The 15571-nt window shown below is 43.9% G+C and overlaps 1 protein-coding gene across 1 annotated transcript in view; it reads left to right on the forward strand.

Annotated features, from left to right (window-relative positions):
* The window catches only part of LOC130115735 (coatomer subunit beta'-like), a 35363-nt gene extending 19840 nt beyond the window's left edge, over positions 1-15523 (forward strand). Inside the window, exons 15-22 of the mRNA XM_056283540.1 lie at positions 8245-8452; positions 9042-9152; positions 9503-9717; positions 9849-9941; positions 12102-12282; positions 12475-12546; positions 13180-14316; positions 14495-15523. Coding sequence (XP_056139515.1) covers positions 8245-8452; positions 9042-9152; positions 9503-9717; positions 9849-9941; positions 12102-12282; positions 12475-12546; positions 13180-14316; positions 14495-14584 — 2107 coding nt within the window. The 3' untranslated portion in view covers positions 14585-15523. The remainder of the gene's footprint in view (positions 1-8244; positions 8453-9041; positions 9153-9502; positions 9718-9848; positions 9942-12101; positions 12283-12474; positions 12547-13179; positions 14317-14494) is intronic.
* Positions 15524-15571: the final 48 nt, after the last annotated feature.

Raw genomic sequence — 15571 nt, forward strand, 5'->3', positions numbered from 1 at the left:
GCTGGAGCCCTCTGAATAGCATATGTCTTTTCCTTCATTGGATGTATGCCCATGGCATCAATGACATGCCCTAAGTATGAAACGCTGTTCTGCATGAATGCACACTTCTCTCTTTTAACCCTGAGATTGTAAGTTTCAAGTCTACTAAGCACCTCTTCCAAGTTAGTCAGGTGCCTTTCTGTATCTTTTCCAGTAATTAAGATGTCATCTAAATAACAGATGACCCATTCCATGCCCTAAAGAACCTGATCCATAATCTTTTGAAAAATAGCAGGGGCGCTAGCAACACCGTAGGGTAACCTATTGTAGTGATACAACCCTCTATGTGTGTTGATAGTTAGGTAATGTCTTGAATTGTCCTCTAACAGAACTTGCTGATAAGCCTGTGACAAGTTTAATTTGGTAAACTGCTGACCTCCTGCTAGTTTAGCAAATAAATCTTGGGTTTTGGGTAGTGGATACTGTTCCACATTCAACCATGGATTGATGGTGACCTTGTAGTCTCCACATATTCTCACACTATCATCCTTTTTAGGCACACAAACTATTGGAGCTGCCCACTCACTGTAATTAATGGGTGAGATGACACCTTCAGCTTCCAATTTTGCCAGTTCTCTCTCTACGGCTTCTCTTAATGCATAAGGCACGTTTCTAGGCTTACAGAACTTGGGCACTGCATCTGGAACTACGTGTAGTCTGGCTTCAATACCTTTTAACTTGCCTAGCTCAGGTTTGAACACTGATGCATGTCTGGCACACACATCATCCACTGTATCAGGAGCCACTCTGTTGACTCTTGACCAGTCTAGCTTTAATTTACTTATCCAGTCTCTGCCCATTAATGCAGGACCTCTTCCTTTCACGACTAGTAGTTCTAGCTTTTCTGAGCGTTCCTTGCATTTCACCTTTGCTGCGAATTTTCCTATCAATGGCAATGATTCCTCACTGTAGGTTTTCAGCACACAATTTGCAGGACTAAGTTTCACATCTTTAAACCTGCGTTTAAGTAGAGTTTCAGATATCACTGACACGGCTGCGCCAGTGTCTACCTCCATTTTCACCCTTGTACTATTTACACTGACATACACATAGTAGGGTTTCACAATGTCACCTTTACCCGTGTCCATTGCAAAAAGTTCGGCCCCTCCGCTGTCCAATGTCTGACCAGTGTCAATGTTCTGTACAGCATCCACCATGCACCTTGTCGGCACACAGCAGTCGTCTCTGGCACTGCAGAGCTGAGGCTGGATAGGATCTCCATCTGCCCGAAGACTGTGAGCGTTGCTCTGGTCCACGTGCTGGGGAGCGTTGCAACCAAGTCTTCCCTGCTGCTTGATAGCACTGGAATTTGTACATGTCCCGTGCTTGAGAGCATGGCAACATTCCAAATGCCTGGTCCCTTTCGATGCCTTGCCATAGCTTCCTTCTTTAGGTGAACGGCATGCTTTTGCGATGTGTCCCTTTTTCTTGCACTGGTGACACTCTGCGTCCTTGAACCTGCATTAATCCAGTCTGTGGCCTTTTCCATTGCAGCGATAGCAGGGCTCTCCATTAGCTGTAGACTTTACCGTAGCCTCTCTATGCCTTAGGTTAGCCTTCTTTTCTACCACATTAGCTTTATAGCCTTTCTGTGCAAACTGTTGCTCACTGTTGCCTTTTGTTACCTCATAAGAAAGCGCCATTTCAACTGCGAGCTGTAACATTAAGTCGTTTGTGTGAGCAGCATTGAGTAACCGATCTCTTAGCTCACTGCTCTTAACTCCACAGACAAACCTATCACGCAGTGCTTCATCTAAAAATGTTCCAAATTTGCATGTGGCTGCTAACTTTCTCAAACTTGCAATGTACTCACTTATTGTTTCGTTTTCCTTTTGGTTTCTTCCGTGAAACTTGCATCTCTCGGCAATAAAGTTGGTTTTCGGGATGTAGTGCTTTTCTAGCATTCCCACCAGTACTTCATATATTTTACCCGATGGCTTATCTGGTGCACACAAATCCATCAGCAAGCTATGTGCCCTTTTTCCTACCATCGTAAGAAATACCGCTTTGGTTTTCTCATCTCGAGTGTCCAATCCATTTGCTGCGAAGTACTGCTCTAACCACTGGCGATAACTATCAAAACTTTCCTCACTTTCCTCGAAGTGGAAATCTTCTGGCTTACCGAATGCCATCTTCTGTTCGACGGTCCTTTCACTCACCGATCGTCTCCCTGGTTGTTCGTCGTTTACTTCTGCCTCGCTGGAGCTGCTTGACATGCTAACTGTGTGACTTCCAACTTAAACATCCCATCCTCGTCGCCAAACTGTCGTGTATGAAACACTAATATTGTTCTAAACTGTTTAAGTAGATAACTGGAAAGTGCACACGGCAGACTTATGACAGTAACGTAGTATATTTATTATTACACTGTAACAATCTAGCTATCCCGAGTAGAACGGAGTACCAAGAGAACGCCCTGGTGGCGATTCTGCCTTATATACTCTTCAGGAACAACCAATAGCTGACCTCCACCTCATTCAGCACCAATCACATTTGAATGTGCAAATTCAAAACCAACCAACCCACACTGGTTAATATTCTGTGTTGGGAACACCACAACGGGCTAGCAATTTGTAGCAAAACACCAAGAGAGGTAGAGCAAATTAAGAAAACAGTCTGCAAAATATTCTCAAACAATTGGCTAAAAATCACTATTGAAGCAAACAAAAAACAAATTGACTTTCTGGACATCTCAATGGACCATAGGAACGGCACATACAAGCCGCACATTAAGCCCAACAACATGCTGCAGTATGTTCATAGAGGAAGCAACCACCCACCCTCCATCTTAAAGAACGTCCCAGAAAGCATTAATAGAAGACTCTCAAAATGATCATCTAATGAGGCCACCTCAATGAAGCTACACCCCCATACCAAGATGCATTACAAAAGAGCGGCTACAATTTTAAGCTCAAGTACAACCCAACATTAAACACTGACTGCCAGCAAATCAACACACGTAGCAGAAAACGAAACATCACCTGCTGGTACAACCTACCCTACAGCGACACCGTGGCCACAAACATCAGTAAGCGCTTTTTTTAACTTTTAGGTAAGTGCTTTACCCCGGACCATCAACTGAGGAAGATATTCAATAGGAACACCATCAAAATTAGTTACAGCTGCATGCCTAAAATTCAACAAATAATATTGTCCCACAACACAAGAATCATGAACAAATCAATGACACCTTCATCACAATTGGTCTCCCCCAGCTGCAGCTGCCATGTGAACGGCTCATGTCCCCTCGAAAGAAAATGCCAGACGAAAGGAGTTATCTACCAAGCTATGGTGACGAGAAATGACAACGGCAAAATAGAGACATACGTCGGTCTAACAGAGGGAACATTCAAAAAGAGGTTTAATGCACACATGTGTAGCTTTAGAAACAACTGTTTAAAGAACCATCTTGTAAACATTCCCTTTAACTCTTGCTGGTACCCTTCTGTCGCAAATCACTCATGACACTCTTCTCCACCCACTCCACCCTGCCTGCACTCTCTTCTTCACCTCTCTCCTGCACTCCTCGTTACTTTGGACAGTTGACCCCAAGTATTTAAACTCATATGCCTTTGTCACCTCTACTCCTTGCATCCTCACCGTTCCACTGTCCTCCCTCTCATTCACGCATAGGTATTCTAACTTGCTCCTACTGACTTTCATTCCTCTTCTCTCCACTGCATACCTCCACCTCTCCAAGCTCTCCTCAACCTGCACCCTACTCTTGCTACAGATCACAATATCATCCACGACCATCATCGTCCATGGAGACTCCTGCCTGATCTTGTCCGTCAACCTGTCCATCACCATTGCAAACAAGAAAGGGCTCAGAGCCGACCTTTGATGTAACCCCACCTCCACCTTGAACTCATCTGTCATTCCAACTGCACACCTCACCACTGTCACGCTTCCTTCATACATATCCTGCACCACTCCTACATACTTCTCTGCAACTCCTGACTTCCTCATACAATACCACACCTCCTCTCTCAGCACCCTGTCGTATGCTTTCTCTAAATCTACAGACACCATGGAACTCCTTCTGGCCTTCTCTAGACTTCTCGATCAACATTCTCAAAGCAAACATCACAACTGCAGGGCTCTTTCATGGCATGAAACCATACTGCTGCTCGCTAATTGTCACCTTTCCTCTTAATCTAGCTTCTATTACTCTTTTCCATATCTTCATGCTGTGGCTGATCAACTTTATATCTCTGTAGTTGCTACAGTTCTGCACATCGCCCTTGTTCTTGAAGATCGGTACCAGTATGCTTCATCTCCACTCCTCAGGCATCCTCTCGCTTTTCCAGATTGTGTTAAACAATCTAGTTAAAAACCCCACTGCTATCTCTCCTAAACATCTCCATGCCGCCACAGGTATGTCATCAGGACCAACTGCCTTTCCACTCTTTATCGTCTTCATAGCTGCCCTCACTTCCTCCTTGCTAATCCTCTGCACTTCCTGATTCACTATCCCTACATCATCCAACCTTCTCTCTCTCTCTCTCTCTCTCTCTCTCTCTCTCTCTCTCTCTCTCTCTCTCTCTCATTTTCTTCATTCATCAGCCCCTTAAAGTACCCCTTCCACCTTTTCAGCACACTCTCCTCGTTTGTCAGCACATTTCCATCGCTATCCTTGATCGCCCTAACTGCTGCACATCCTTTGCAGCTTGGTCCCTCTGTCTAGCCAAATGGTATGAGTCTCCTTCCTTAGCGTCTAACCTGTCATACAACTCACCATATGCCTTTTCCTTTGCCTTTGCCACCTCTCTCTTCACTTTACGCTGCGTCTCCTTGTACTCCTGTCTACTTTCTTCATCTATCTCACTATCCCACTTCTTCTTTGCCACCCTCTTCCTCTGTATTATTTGCTGTACGTCCTCATTCCACCACCAAGTCTCCTTGTCTTCCTTCCTCTGTCCTGATGGCACACCAAGTACCTTCGTAGCTGTCTCCCTCACTATTTCTGCAGTGGTTGCCGAGCCATCCAGCAACTCTTCACTACCACCCAGTGCCTGTCTTAACTCCTCTCTGAACTCCACACAACAGTCTTCTTTCTTCAACTTCCACCATTTGATCTTCAGCTCTGCTTTCACTCGCTTCCTCTTCTTGGTCTCCAAAGTCATCCTACAGACCACCATCTGATGCTGCCTAGCTACGTTCTCCCCTGTCACCACCTTGCAGTCTCCAATCCCTTTTAGATCGCGCCTTCTACATAAGATATAGTCCACCTGTGTGCACTTTCCTACACTCTTGTATGTCACCCTGTGTTCCTCCCTCTTCTTGAAATATGTATTCAACACAGCCATTTCCATCCTTTTCGCAAAATCCACCACCATCTGTCCTTCCACATTTCTCTCCTTGACACCATACCTACCCATCACCTCCTCATCACCTCTGTTCCCTTCACCAACATGTCCATTGAAGTCCACTCCAATCACCACTCTCTCTTCCTTGGTTACCCTCTCCACCACTTCATCCAACTCACTCCAGAATTCTTCTTTCTCTTCCATCTCACACCCAACTTCCTGATAACATTCAGCAATACACCTTCGATTTCCAGCTTCATACTCGTCACTCTGTCTGACCCTCTCTTCATCTCCAGCACACTCTTGACATATTCTTCTGTCAGAATTAACCCTATCCCATTTCTCCTCCCATTCGCACCATGATAGAAGAGTTTGAACCCACCTCCAGTACTCCTGGCCTTACTCTGCTTCCACCTGGCCTCTTGCACACAGTATGCCTACCTTTCTTCTTTCCATCATATCAGCCAGCTCTCTCCCTTTACCAGTCATAGTGCCAACATTCAAAGTTCCGACTCTCACCTCCACACTCCTACCCTTCCTCCTCTCTCACTGCCTCTGGACATGCCTTCCCCCTCTCCTTATCCTTCGCCCAGCAGTAGCATAGTTTCCACTGGCACCCTGCTGGTTAACAGTACCGGTGGCGGTCGTTGGTGACCCGGGCTGTGACCGATCTGGTATGGAAATCTTATTTATGATCCGCATATTTGTTTGTCAAAGATTTTATGCTGGATACCCTCCCTGACACAACCCTCCCCATTTATCCGGGCTTGGGGACCGGCGCTAAGAATGCACTGGCTTGTGCATTTTCAGTGGCTGGCTTTTATACAATGGTATCCATATTATTATGGGTGGCATGGTGGCGCAGTGGTTAGCATGGTCGCCTCTCAGCAAGAAGGTCCTGGGCTCGAACCCTGGGGTTGTCCAACCTTGGGGGTCATCCTCGGTCATCCTCTGTGTGGAGTTTGCATATTCTCCCTGTGTCTGTGTGGGTTTCCTCCGGGTGCTCTGGTTTCCTGCCACAGTCCAAAGACATGTAGGTCAGGTGACTTGGTCATACTAAATTTTCCCTAAGTGTGAATGTGTTGGCCCTGTGATGGTCTGGCAGCCTGTCCAGGGTGCCCAATGACTGCTGGGATAGGCTCCAGCATCCCATGACCCAAATTCGGATAAACGGCTTGGATAATGGATGGATGGTATCCATATTTGTCACTGCAACCACAATTTACCAATAAATCTATTGATGAACCTGAAGATCTGCTTTGTGAAGCCATTATTATTTACTACACTAAACTGGAGTGAGGTGAATGGATTTTGCATCAATGTTTTTACATCAGTGTTTTAGTATATTTATCAAAGTAACACCACAGTGGGGCCATCCTTGTGATTCACCAGGCTAATCTATGATATATATGCACAAACACTGTGGGCTAGAATCTGGTTCATATTCTGTGTTGTTCCCTCCTGTGGCGGAAACCATTTAAAGAAATGTACAGTGTTACATGCGGAGCTTCAGTTTCTGGCATCGGTTGAAGTTCAAGTGTTGTCAGGGAAACGAATAAAATTTCCAACGGTTTATGTAATGGAGTTAACAAAGTCTTAGGCTTAACATGTCCACAGCTTCCACACACTGCCCTGTATTTCCTATTTCTCTCAACAGTACCATCCCAATGGACAGAAATTAAGGATGCACAATATTGAATTTGTTGCCCATATCCAATAATTGCCACAGTCAGTTATTATACTTCAACGGTGATGCTTGCTGCACATGAGGACGTCTAGAAAACATTGCTTTATTTGTACCTGTCCTAATTTATTACTAAACATTGCACGGCTTCCATGTAATGCAATCCATTGATCCATCCATCTGCATTCACTGAGGGAGATGAGCATAACTAACTTCAACTCAAACAAACAAAATATGGAACATTTATTTTGGCATAACATTTTCAGACTTCTGTGCTCTTGCATTTGCTGTACAACAGGTTGACCTTTGAAAACTTCCCTGATCACACTTTTGACTCACGTGGAAACAATTTTTGTGAATATCAAAAAAGGGGGGAAATATGCACCCTTCAACAATCACAAACATTTTTTGGAAATGCGCTTATAGGAAATATCTAATTTTATCCATTCAAAATAAGCATTCAATCATCATGCTAGAACAGAAATGGCACACACTGCGGACATATCTTTATTGATTGTAGCACGACCTGTCTTTCCATTGACGCCTGTCATTGCTGTTGGCACATAATTAATGCATCATCATATCAGTGCAACACATCGGGCATAATTTTGAGATCTTGTCTCAGTACTGACAACACTTTTTTTTCCCTCTCATATTCTCCCCAAATGTCTCTGGCCAATTACCCCACTCTTCTGAGCTGTCCCGGTCGCTGCTCTACCCACTCTGCCAATCTGGGGAGGGCTGCAGACTACCACATGCCTCCTCCGATACATGTGGAGTTGCCAGCCGCTTCTTTTCATCTGACAGTGAGGAGTTTCACCAGGGGGACATAGCACGTGGGAGGATCACACTATTCCCCCAGTGCCCCCCCCAGAACAGGCGCCCCGACCGAACAGAGAAGGCGCTAGTGCAGCGACCAGGACACATACCCCAATCCGGCTTCCCACCCACAGACACGGCCAATTGTGTCTGTACGGATGCCTGACCAAGCCAAAGTTAACACAGGGATTTGAACAGGCGATCCTTTTAGCAGGCAACAGAATAGACTGCCATGCCATGCCGGACACCTTATAACAAATTTTTAAGCAACAATTGGCTGATACCAATAACTTGACCGATAAATTGCGCACCCTTAACAGAAATGCCTTATAAATATTTTAAAAGAATAAAACCCCTGTGTTAACTCAATATTGTTTGACCTGTCTACTGTAGAACCATGTATCTGCTGGGCTACATCCCAAAGGACAACCGTCTCTACCTTGGAGACAAGGAGCTCAACATTGTCAGCTACTCCCTCCTGGTCTCTGTGCTGGAATACCAGACGGCCGTCATGCGGAGGGACTTCAGCATGGCAGACAAAATCCTACCCGCCATACCCAAGGAGCAGAGGAACAGAGTGGCCCACTTCCTGGAGAAACAGGTACTCATTTGACATAACTTGTGTCTGTTTTCAGTCCCTGTCCATCTTGGCCTTATTCTTTCTACTTGCATAAGGAAGCAGAAAATTCCAAAATTTTGTTTCTACATTGCATAAGGCTACCAGATGTCATAAATCCTCAGGCTAGGATGCTGGTTTTCTTTTTTAAAGTTTTATTTATTCAAGGAAGGGCTTTACCGAGCTCTCGTTTTCTCTTTTCAGCACCACACTGCTTCATGTGCATCCAGTTAAGCTTATCCCCAACTGGAAGCTGCTCGGTACAGAAAGTACAAAGAAAAGTTGGGTTTAATAATAATAATAATGGGTTCAAGGATGCCTCAGCAGTAGTTGATAGGGAAGGAATATGCATTACCCATTTATTTATCACCTTAATCTGTACCCAAATCTCGCTTTCACCGTTTGGTTAGAGAATCAAGGTGCCGTCACCCACAGCCTCTGCACCACTATTGTCAGGCCTTAATTCAAGGATGACTCCTGTGAATAAGTTTTCTGGCGATGAATAAACTTCATCTTTTCACATGAAAATTAATTCTGGTCATTTCTAAGTGCCTGAATCTGTTTTTTTGCTTAGGGGTTCAGACAACAGGCCCTGGCTGTGTCCACTGACCCTGAACACAGATTTGAACTGGCTCTCCAGCTAGAAGAGCTGAAGATAGCCCACCAACTGGCCATGGAGGCAGAGGTAGAGCACATACACACACATACGCACACACATGCACACACACACACACACACACACACACACACACACACACACACACACGCACACACACTATACAATCATTTAACGCAATATTTTACTATTACCCCTAATAATCACATAAGCATACTGCAAGATCCCAAAAAGAAAAGAGCATCAAGTTTTAAACAATACCAGACTTGAGTGGCCATGACTGATTTACCCGCAAACATTTATTTACCATGTGTTACTGACTGTTTAATGGTGGGTTACTCTTGAGATTCATGGGTTTTCCTCTTCACTTATCATAATCTCCCCTCTCTCATTGGTACTCTGGCATGATGGCCCTTCAGTCAGAACAGAAATGGAAGCAGCTGGCCGAACTGGCAACTGTGAAGTGCCAGTTTAGTCTGGCCCAGGAGTGTCTGCACCACGCTCAGGATTACGGAGGATTATTGCTGTTGGCCACTGCCTCAGGCAACGCCAGTATGGTGGGCAAACTGGCTGATGCAGCAGAGAGGGATGGCAAGACTAACGTAGCCTTCCTCAGCTACTTTCTGCAGGGAAAGTGAGTATTTTAAAGATGAACGGAGGAAAAATACAGAACGAGGGGAGAGGGGATGAACCCAGAGTGTGTTTGATTTTTGATATTGTTTTTTCATCACCAAACTGTGTGTGTTTGTGTTTGTGTTTGATTAGAGTTGAAAAATGTCTGGATCTCCTCATCAAAACCAACCGACTGCCAGAGGCTGCATTCCTAGCAAGAACATATTTGCCCAGCCATGTGTCAAGGTACAGTCATTTTGAAGATAAATCTGATTGTGTGGACAGCAGTCAATGCCTGAGCAAACTGAGATCTAAGTTGACTGTTTGTTTGCATGGTTAAATACAGTATTCAATTTGGGGCATCCAGGTAGCGTAGCAGTCTATTCCATTGCCTACCAACACAGGGATCACTGGTTCAAATCCTCGTGTTACCTCTGGCGTGGTGGGGTGTCCCTACAGACACAATTGGCCGTGTCTGCGGGTGGGAAGCCGGATGTGGGTATGTGTCCTGGTCGCTGCAGTAGTGCCTCCTCTGGTCGGTTGGGGAGCCTCTTCGCGGGACTGGGGGGGAATAGCGTGATCCTCTCACGCACTACGTCCCCCTGGCGAAACTCCTCACTGACAGATGAAAAGAAGCAGCTGATGATGCCACATGTATCAGAGGAGGCATGTGGTAGTCTGCAGCCCTCTCCGGATCGGCAGAGGGGGTGGAGCAGCAACCAGGACAGCTTGGAAGAGTGGGGTAATTGGACAGGTACAACTGGGGAGAAAAAGGGGGAAAATTAAAAAAAAATGTGTGTGTATACATTTTGCTTTTATAAAAAGAAACACTCAACAGTAGGGGAAGTGTTTAACAAATAAAGAACAAAATAATCCAGTGAATCAAGTAAATTCTTTATGAGCTTTATGAGACAGGCTTGTAGTGTCTCATGAAGAATTTACTTGACTCACTGGATTTTTATATATATATATATATATATATGTCGGAAAAAACTTTAATTCATAGCAGTACAAGCCTGTTTCGTGTGTCGCTCATTAGCTGCCATGTTGGCTATACCACAAAGAAAAAAAAAACCCAGCAAATAAATGCTATGTTGCCTCGCACCACGCCCCTAGTTGCAGTGCACAGCAACCATTGGGAGGGCAGGAAACATTTGAAAAGTAACATCAGGGACATTACAATCAATGAGGGAGGGGCTGGGGCTTGATGGCTTAAAGGGCCGGGGCACTGTTGGAATAGCATGCTTTTAAAATATAACAAAATAAAATAACATCCAATGGGTTACTTTATGTACGTAATCTAGTGGAGTGATTCCGGAGCACAGCCGAAAGAGCAGACAGGCATAACATAAAAATACCACATCCAATAACGGTCATCACTTGTATATTATCCAACAGGGGTATGGAATAATAAAGACAATGGCTTATTTGTAATTGCAAAGCAGATATATTTTTTTCTGTGTCTACAGTCGGTGGCCAATTCATTTCTACTGGTCAAGGTAGACATATCAGGCTTGCAAATAATATTTTTTTCCTGCATCTGTCTTAATATTCCACTCCTCATTTGTTGAGCACTTCCATCAACAGCACTGACGGTTTCCGAAAAAAACAAAAAAACGCTGTATATAGTATTCAATTTAAGTCTATTATTTGTGTTCTGCAGACATTTGTATGCCTGATTTTGTCTTTCTACGTTAATTGTTAGATGTGTCACCTGTCTGAAAAATCTCCCTAATAATAAAATAAATTCATAGAAATATCCAACACTTTTCACTTCCTGAGAATTTGACATTCTAATGTTTTGAGGCAGAGTTTGAATTATACTGAAACTCCCAGATGGGTCCACCTTTCCATTTTATGCCACTTCTGTGCTTTATATTAGCAACAGAACTGGGCAGGATCCTAGTCTTTTAACGTATGTTATCATCAAGCCAGTGAACATCACAGGTCACAATGGGAATGCTTGTGATTTGCACACCAAAAACATTTTCCAAGTAAGCATCAATGCTTAGAATAACAGAAGTCAAAGCAAATCAAGACCATTTAAAGAGCCTGTGCAAAAAGCCACAACGCACATTATCAACCTTTTGTGTGCCATATTGGTTACATAGCTACACCATTAGCATAAACAATACAGGCTACTTTAACTATACAAACAAAGAAACCAAGAGAATAATCACCAAATCAGAAATGCCCAAGTGCTTTTCCCCAACAATAATACTGAGTGAGAAACTTTGGGCACATTTAGGGGGAGCCATTGCTGGATCTCGGGGGTCTCAGCCTCTCCAATCCTCTCCATGATTTGTAACCTGATTTGAGGACAGGCGGGGGGGACTATATGTGTATTAATACATAAGCATATTTATCACAAGCCTGCTGTTTACCACCTCATACCCGTACCCCCAGCGTGGTGAAGCTGTGGAAGGAGAGTCTTTCCAAGGTGAACCAAAAGGCAGCAGATGCTCTGGCTGACCCTACCCAGTACAGCAACCTGTTCCCTGGCCTCCAGCAGGCCCTGCTTGCTGAGCAGTACCTGAAGGATACCCATGTCTGGGTCAGACCAGCTGCAGAGTACCCCCTCATCATGGTCAGTGGGGTACACAATACGATTACATTCACATATTGTTGTTCAAACAGTGCCACATCTTTTTGATGTCCCAGTCCATGGTTGAAGCAGGAATTGTTCAGTTCACCTAATAATTTAAAATTGTTTATTGAATTGGTGGAACTGTACTGATGCCACAGTTTGATTAGCATTGACTGTTTCTCTTTCTTTCAGCCCAATGAAGACCGGAGTATCTTTGAGGAATCTGCAGGCTATGAGCCAAAAGGATGTTTCAGTGAGCAAGAAGTAAGGATTTAAACCTTAATCTTTTTTATCTTTTTGGCACAGCCTCATCCATGACTCCTCAATTAGGCCTTGTGACCCATGGTTGGGCTGTAGGCAGATTCATTAATTGTACAGTTTAATATAGATTTGTTTATAGTTGCAACAAGGAGTTATTCATCAGAGTCAGTTTAATTTGAATGCCTCTATCTGACCAACATAATCAAATGAGACCATAAACAAAAAATTATCCCTCGTTAAAGCTGAGCAAACAATTTATGGCACGCAGATGGGATACGTAGCCACAATTTGAGATACATTCCCTCATTGCTGCATGTATATATCTTGCATACACCTGTCTTTCAAAAACACCGTTAGATTTCTCATTCTTCTCTTCAAAACAAATGCATGAGCTACCAGAAGGTGAATGTAGATATTTGCGACAGTGAAGTCATTCTTCTGCGAAACACTACTGCTTTTTGTCCACATTGTGTTGCACGAACACAACAAAAATAAATGTACAACTCATTGCAGCTTCAAAACAGAACTGTTTCACTTTGGTTTTAATGAATATGGTTTTGCTACTGCACACAGAAGGATGGGCATTTTATTCAAAATACATTTGTTTGTCTGTTATTGTACCTGTGGTCTATAAAGGCAGTGACAGAGAGCATGGACGAAACTCCCATGACAGCCCCTGCAGCACAGACAGCACCTACAGAAATGCTTGGGGTGGAAGAAGACGTGCAACCTTTTAACCCCATCATGGCAAATGAGGAGGAATCCATCCCAATTGGAGAACACATTGAGACGGCACAAATCAAATCATTTTCTTCTCAGTCAGCTGCATCTGATCCACTGATGGCAGTGGCAGAAATCATCACTGAATCAAAGGAAGCTCCAGCCATTGCAGAGAAAGACATTTTGGATGACTACATCGAAGAGGCAACATCCCAAGAGCCATTGGTGGTGCAAACTTCATCTTCTGAAGATACTTCAACACTTGAGACTGGCATTAAGGAAATGTCCTTAACAACTGAAGTTGATCTTGCTGAAGAAGCCATACTAACAGAGGGCAGTGTTCCCAAAACAGTAGCACCTTTGGCACAAGCTGCATCAGAAACCATGGTTACAAATGATGGAGCAACAGAAATCATACCAACACAGGATGTCCCTCTCAGCAACACACAAGTATTTGATTCCAAAGAAATGGCATCAGAGATCATTTTTGCAGAGGAAGAATCCCCTGTTTCTGGCACTCTACTTAAAGATGTCCTAGCACCTCCCACCATAGAGGCAGAAACAACTGAGACTCTTGCCACAGAAGTACTCCTTTTGGAATCTGTAGCACCGCCTCTTTCAGTGGAATTCATCTCTAAAGAAGATATGGACAGTTCAGCGGAGAATGATCCTGTTGAACCTTTACCAGAGTCGATACCTGATCCAGCACTAGACCTAACCTCAGGTGCAATGCCAGAAAAGGAGCTGGTCGTAGTCCAGGAAGAACCTACCATAGCAGAGCCAGAGCCAAGCCAGGTCCCCAACATGGTGGTACCTCTACAGCCTGAGACAGAGCCTTTAGCAACATCGGCCTCAGAGAACATATTGGAGGAAGTAGATCCTGAACGAGCTGAGGAAACAGTAGTAGATCCTGAAGGAGCTGAGGAAACTGTAGTAGATCCTGAAGGAGCTGAGGAAACAGTAGTAGATCCTGAAGGAGCTGAGGAACCAGTAGTAGATCCTGAAGGAGCTGAGGAAACAGTAGTGGACTTGGAAATGGAGCTGAAAAGTGAGGTGAGGGTTGCATTTTAAAGCATACGATTATAATTCCATATCATCATAAATATTAAAGTTCCCCTTTAACATTAATTTCTTTATACAACTGTAAATTTTGCTTCTACCAAAGTTGCCAAACCCCAAACTCCAAAACCTAATCAGTCACTTTTTCACAAATTGTTTCCCTCATTCTTAGGGCTTGGATGATCTTGATTTGGACAACTTTGACCTGGACGATATAGACACCTCAGATGTTAACCTGGATGAAGATTTTTTGAATGACTAGCAAGTCAAATAGGGAGTCTTTAGAGCCATTTTCGGTTAAAGTGACCAAAAAAAACCTCCCCAAAAAAAACCTTTTTTATCATGGCATTTAGAGTTGAATTGTTGAAAGGTGGGTTTAAAGTAATGTTTTGAGTCCGCGGTGGTGTAGCGGTCTAAGCATCGGCTTTGTATTGATGCAGTTGCCCACTGGGGACCGGGGTTCGCGCCCCGGTCTCGTCAGATCCGACTATGGCCGGATTCGATGAAGCAGCAATAATCGGCAACGCTGTCTTCGGGAGGGGGGCGGAGTCGGCTTGTGTTCGTCACATGAATGCGTCTCTGTGTGTGTTGGAAAAAGCAGTGGTTCGGCCTGGATTCGCCTTGTTACGAAATTGGCGAGGCGTCTCCTTCGAGACTGCCGGCCGGAGAGATGCAGTTGCCGAACGCATACAATAGGAAGGTGGGTGTTTGAATTAGAATAGGGAGCGATTGGCCACTAAATTGGGAGAAAAAGGGAAAAATCAGAAATAAATTTTAAAAAAAGTAATGTTTTAAACATGACGGTGAAACGGGTTATGTGTGTTGAGGAAAGCACACTGTTGTCATTGCAGTTTTACAAGATTAGTGTTTTAACATCTGAACAAAAGTCAAGCACTCTGAAACTGATGTTATTTCAGTGTTGATAGTTTACAGTGAAAATGCATGCATTTTTGCATCCCCCCCCATTATCACAGGTGGTGCTATAGATGCTCTAGTAGCTGTGTAGGGCATAGTTGCTGTCTGAGGTTTATTGTAACTTGGTTACCTCTTCTTCCTGTTTAATCAAACACAATCTTAAATGTGTAGCGTTTCAGATAAAACTGCTATAATACTGCTGCCATTTTGTAAAAATTTAATAAAGGAACCCATCTATTATATGCAAATTTAAGTGCCTTAACTTGGTGAATTGAATAACCCAATAAAGATGTCTACAGTATTAGTCTGGTCTCAAGTTCTTTTTTGCAAACAA

The sequence above is a fragment of the Lampris incognitus genome, chromosome 7, assembly GCF_029633865.1.
Source record: "Lampris incognitus isolate fLamInc1 chromosome 7, fLamInc1.hap2, whole genome shotgun sequence".
NCBI classification, from domain to species: Eukaryota; Metazoa; Chordata; class Actinopteri; order Lampriformes; family Lampridae; genus Lampris; species Lampris incognitus.